This window comes from Opisthorchis viverrini, assembly GCF_000715545.1.
Source record: "Opisthorchis viverrini unplaced genomic scaffold opera_v5_201, whole genome shotgun sequence".
Taxonomy (NCBI): domain Eukaryota; kingdom Metazoa; phylum Platyhelminthes; class Trematoda; order Opisthorchiida; family Opisthorchiidae; genus Opisthorchis; species Opisthorchis viverrini.
In genome coordinates this window covers 13847-19728 of record NW_008751856.1, presented here as the reverse complement: position 1 = coordinate 19728, position 5882 = coordinate 13847, and the positions used below count along the sequence as shown (strand labels likewise).

Genomic DNA, 5882 nt, shown 5'->3' with positions numbered 1-5882 from the left:
AACATGAGGCGGCCTGGTGCAGCACATTCAGTTGCCTGTAAACATCATAAACGAGAGATTCAGCTGGGTTCCAGGTGAGTCTCTCGCAAAACCAAATTTGTTTGCGGATGAGTGTATATTCACTAATTTCGTGGAACTTGGTTTCAAGTAGAACGCGAGGTTGACGGAAACTCGGGGAATGCTCGCCTACCTGATGAGCCCCAAAAAGGGCGAAACCGGTCGTCGGCTGTCGAGGAGTTTTCAGCAACCTTAGATGGAAGTGATCGGTTCCAGGCGTACAGAAATCCCATGAAATTTGAAAATTTATAGGCGTTTTTTATTCACGATCGTGTTGCCACGATGCAATATTACGCAACCGGATAGTTGTTCGTGCAGGTATGACTTAATGGCGACTGGCTTCAAAGAGAGATGGTGAGCTGCGCATTGCCCGCACCGCGTTTAGTGCGCAGCAACTGTGCAACTGGTGATATGGGTATATTTTAGCTTTAGACACCACGTATCAACCCTCACTTGCAGTCGGAGTTCCAAATCCACTGAGGTGAGAAAAACTACCAGACTCCCACTCAGCAGGGTTCTTTAGTTTTTATGAAAGGTTTTGTCACAGGCCACCTCCCAGTATACAAAACACACGTAACACCGAACAGAATGCCATTTCTTACTCAGCTTCTACTCTAGGCCACCCTGTCAGTAAAATTTTCTGTACTATTTGACTACTCACAAGTAGTCAAATGATTAAAGTATTCGAAAGACACTCATTTGCATGCCAATTTATCTCGATACCCTTCGCACCAATTAGCGTGCTAATTTTCCTACCACCACCTCCTCCTCACCAAAACTTAATTCTCGTCGAAATTCGTCCAGTTTGGGCTCAATGAGAACACCAGAGACACTTACTTGTGTTCCAACTGAGTCTCCCACCAAAACTAAATTGGTATGGAGTTGAACTTCGTGCGATTTGGGTTCAGATAGAACACGAGTTTCACGGAGACACTTGTCTAGCTAGAAGATGTAAGGAGTTCGTATCGAGGCGGTTGATCCCCCTCCGCCGATCCGACGGCCGATGCACACAAGATCAACTGTCATTTATTGGTACTATTTCCGATGAAATCAATAGGCAGAAAGTGGGTAAGACTAGTCACAAAACGGTAAGTGCGGGCAAATCACGTTCGAAATTGCAAACTGTACGAATGATAACGGATGAACGATCAGGATGCTCAAAAACGTTCAGCGTTTTAGGTGACCAAACACTGTCTGTGGGTGTATGCACCGGGGCACACGTGATCTACATGCCACCACATATCAAGTTAAGTGTAAACCTTACCTCGAGGGCTTACTCAACGCCTGCTGGTCTATCAAACCCCGTAAAACCAATCAAAGGAGTGTCTTCTTTAATAAACGCCTTTTTCAGATTGGGATGGTGGTTCCGGCCACCTATTTCTCAGGCTTTTCGTGTTCCCTTAAATTATCACGTTTTATACTGATTTATTAATTCCATCATTCATTTGTCTCCCACTAATTTGAAAAGTTCCCGATACATGCATCGAATTTTAACCCAAATATTTTAGGTTTCAAGGTCACCAGTCACTGTGCAACGTCACCACTGATTTGGTTACAACTTGGTCATCATTGATGAAAGTTTAATACTGAACGCGTGTATAGTAGTGTGAATAGGACGCGAGAAAAAGCATTCAGAATCTTGGACAGAAATGGAAAATCAATAGGTTATGGGAATAGCATCTGACGCTATCACCACAGCCTCAGTGTGAAAGTCGGAATTTAAATACTTTACACTACTAGTGAAATTGAGAGTAGTAAGTTCATTATGTTCCTGGGACGTCGTCCAGGTAGGGGTTCCTATGACAACCTGACGTATGAAGCTCGTGGAAACAGGGCACAATAGAACTGGTGTTCCAATCCTAGTCACAAAAGACAAGCGAGAAAATGAGGATGTCTGGAATATATGGGCCCTTCGTTAACTGCACCACACGTTAGAAAATATGAGGTTAACCAGGTGTAGATCTCATACTAAAATAAAGTCAATCAGGGATTTTGCGTGCAATTGAATGAAGTTTGAAGCATAGAACACTGGAACACTGGGTGACAGGTGCCTCTCTGCCAAATAGAAACTTGATAGGTCCATCGCACGAAAACAAATCATCCACTTCTTGGTACGCTGAAAATATTTTCCTCTCGACTTCTCTTATATGAACGGTACGCGCACACTGAATACCTCTCGTACGACTTTCTGGCCATATATAGTTGCCTGGTTGCACTGAATGTGTCGCTGACTTTATTATGACAACACTGGCTGGGATCGCGTGCATTTCGAAACCGGAAATTACCTGAAATAAAATACGCTAAAACTTTCAAATACGGCATGCTAATTGTCACATACTTCATCTTACGTCGGTCTCAGTCTCCCGTTGAAGAAAACCAATGGCTATAGCGGGATTTTTGCGGCAACCATCTACAATAAATGGCTGGAACGAAAAGTGTGCTTGTTGTCTGGTGGAAAACGTCCTGCGAATAAGGAAAGCGTTTGGAACCCTTCGATAGAGTTGGAGCTACTCAGAGGTTGAATATATACAAAATGGGAGATTCGGGCGGTTTCATCGGGCACGATCTTGTTCGTTGAATGGGTCTCCAAATCGAGAATTTGGCCGGGGGAAAATGCATATTCTGCAACATGAATAGAACTGTATTCTCACTGGAATAGTTTGCTTTCGAGGTTCGCACGTGCTCTGACACGTTACCGAAATTCGTTCGAACTGCTTGGTGTAGTGCTCGAGTTCATGAACGTTGAAGAATAGAAGGCTGCTCAGGTGTTTCCCGAACAGGGTGGCAACATTCGGCAGAGGCGGAAGCAAGTGCAACGACCGATTATGTAGTTGACGAAGTCATAACAGGCGTGCCTCACAAGGGTGCGCGATTTCTTGCTCGTATAGGTCAGGTGAAGCGATAAAAATAGGGAATCAGTCCTCATATTTGATGAACGCGTGCATAGTAGCGTGTTTTAGACGGAAATGAAAAATCAATAGGTTATGGGAATAGCATCTGACGCTATTGCCACAACCGCATAAAATGCGAAAGTCGGAATTTTACCACGTTTACACTACTAGTGAAATTGAGAGTAGTGAGTTCATTATATTCCGCCCACTAAGGTCAGTGTGGTTCATGGTCGAATCTCTGAGGGGGAAATCCATAATTAATAAGTCGATAAGTGCCATATACGCCGCAGCTGACCGTCCCATGGGACGGTTTTACCAATCTCTGTTATTAGTACTTTTGCACTGGGAATGACTCTGTTGTCCTTGGAGAACCGTTCAGTTACTATGGGCAACACACTTTCCCGTAACATAAAAGCCTAGTGCAAGACAACGCAAGGGATCAATCCATATGTTCAGCCCACAATTACATTGCCTTTCAACAGTATCTTTTTCCAACTATTCACATCCGCATCTGAATCGTTCAACTGTAGTGCCCTTTCGGTGCCTAACTGCCATGCCACCCGAAGGGAGCATGAGGGCCGGGATACTGCCAGGTTGCCCAAGCACAGACAAGGGAATTCGGCAGGTAGCGGTCGCAGTCGAACCACGGACCTTCCGCTCAGTAAATTGGCGCTCCAACCACTGTGCTATCTCCCCCAACTGTTGTTTTGGGTGAACTCAGATACTTTTTTCGTCTCTTCTGAAGGATCTACAGACTCTGCTGCATTCGACAGAAGGCCTGTGGGAAGTAAATCCAACTTGGGCTGAATGCAGATTTTATGTGGAAGCTCCGACAGAGTCCTACTGGGTCAATAAATGTCGACACTCAAATGAACGTTGATGGTCATTGGGCTCGTAACAACTCCTGTACTCAGCTGTGGCCCATACTCTCCCGCATAATCTCCCCTTTTCTCGGTCAGCCTTTCGTCACTGGTATATACTGTTATAAGAACAAGCTGAACGATGTTCAACAGCTGATGTTTGACACAGTCACTGAGTTGACGGGCGTTTTGGTGAACGGTGTCTCCGGAATTTAGCACATTTACACCGTCCGTCTGGCATGTATTGTTTGCGACACCCCTGCTAGGTCATTCCTGAGGGGTTATGGAGGATATTACGGCTGTGTTGAATGCACACTGGTACACGAGGTGTTTTTCCCACTTACGTCATGACGGCAGTGAAGCGTCGGTGTTGAACATTGATGTCATGCTGTCAATGATGATGATGATGATGATGATGATGATGATGATGATGATGATGATGATGATGATGATGATGATGATGATGATGATGATGATGATGGTGATGATGATGATGATGTTGAGGTCATGACTCTAATTTCCGGAGCCGAAAACAAGAGAAGATGTAGCCGCAAAATGCGGTTATTAGATGGTTACATAACTGCCAGATAACGGGAAAACTCGTCCTCTGGACTGCTAGGGACCGTACAGGTACCAGTCCGATAGAGGAGTTGAATTTTCCTATGAAGAGCGGCTTTCCACCAGACTACACGCATATTGTGTCGGCTGATGCTATGGATGATGATGCTTATGGAACGCCTCAACCAATGAAATGGGAAGAACTAGCATTTTTCTTTGATGAATGTGTACTACTGAAAGTTTTCATAGTAGTGTAAACTTTACGATGAATGGCGTATCCGGTCAGGAACGAAAAATCAGTTGGTGGAGATAGTGATGCTATCTCCACCAACTCAGATTGGTGGAGAAAAAAAGAATAGCAATAGTTATATACTACTTTTGAAAATATGAGTAGCACGTCAATTATATTCTGCACACGGATTGTAATGTAACTGACCAATGAGATGCAGGCGTCGATACTGAAAACCCCCTTTGACGAGTCTATAGGGGGTGGTTGACGGTAGCATGACGAATAACACTCTTGCTAGCAGTCCTTTCATTCTGTCCCCACACTGAATTAATTGTAGCGGACCAATCAAATGCATCAGCCGCTAAGGAAACCCCTCTGGAACTTGTTGTTAGGTGTTGCTAATGCCGGTGTGACGAATGATGTTCGTGGTAGCAGCGATGCAATGTAAAATGTGGTGAAATCCAGTGAGTACCAGCTAGGGAAGGGGAATGTCTGAACTGTGTTCGATTTTAGTTCGTTGAACAAATGCCGACTTTATGCCAAACACTCCCAAGCTTAATTGGCTTGGCCAGATATTACGCATTTTGAGTCAGTCTACGTGCGTTAAATGCGGTGCTTGTGGCTTCATAAATTTTACAGGAACGTGTCCACTTATCTAACAAATTATGGTTATCGATTACCCGGTACTCTCAGGAGGCTCCACATAATCAGCCGTAACTCATATATTGGTCACGGTAAGCTGCATCTTCAGTCCACGCATCAATTGTCCTTACCACACCAACACGTGTCAGCTCGACTAATTCGGAACCATTCTCCACACACCTGCCAGTTCCACACCTTCTATTCTGTTAACACTGGGGTGTGTTATGTCGTCCGGAGGTAACCCGTCAACTTGCCTAAGGAAGAAGCCAAGTCGAGCACAGTAACAGGTCGTTTTTGTTGCTAAATAATGCGGTTATATACATCGGAAAATGGCAGGAATTGGCTGGGACTTGCTCTTCAACCGAATAACCAATAGGAAACAACAGTTATGCATGATCGGGTAGACAACTAACGAAATGCAACGACCAGTAGGAGTCACACGTGAGTGGAACGATGATAAATCAATAGGGGCTCAGCACGATGCAATCTGGTGGCTGAACATGTGATGACGACAAATATAAGCAAAATGTGAGAATTGATCAGAATCGATCAGTCCGTAGTTAAGACGAAATTTTTGGCAATTAACAGTTCGTTCTGGTAACATCTCCCCCTTTAAAAATTTGGTTACCTGGGCTATGCATAACT

General features: G+C 44.4%; 2 protein-coding genes across 2 annotated transcripts in view; one reads left to right on the top strand and one right to left on the bottom strand.

The window, feature by feature from the left end:
• The window catches only part of T265_08058 (hypothetical protein), a gene marked incomplete at both ends in the record, with an annotated part of 8858 nt that extends 6279 nt beyond the window's left edge, over positions 1-2579 (top strand). The window contains one exon of the mRNA XM_009173753.1: positions 2417-2579. Within this exon, the coding sequence (XP_009172017.1) occupies positions 2417-2579 (163 nt within the window). The remainder of the gene's footprint in view (positions 1-2416) is intronic.
• T265_08057 (hypothetical protein) overlaps positions 1-5882 on the bottom strand; it is a gene marked incomplete at both ends in the record, with an annotated part of 12003 nt that overhangs the window by 4401 nt on the left and 1720 nt on the right. The window contains 6 exons of the mRNA XM_009173752.1: positions 26-190; positions 895-999; positions 2406-2520; positions 2588-2783; positions 3232-3364; positions 3416-3599. Coding sequence (XP_009172016.1) covers positions 26-190; positions 895-999; positions 2406-2520; positions 2588-2783; positions 3232-3364; positions 3416-3599 — 898 coding nt within the window. The remainder of the gene's footprint in view (positions 1-25; positions 191-894; positions 1000-2405; positions 2521-2587; positions 2784-3231; positions 3365-3415; positions 3600-5882) is intronic.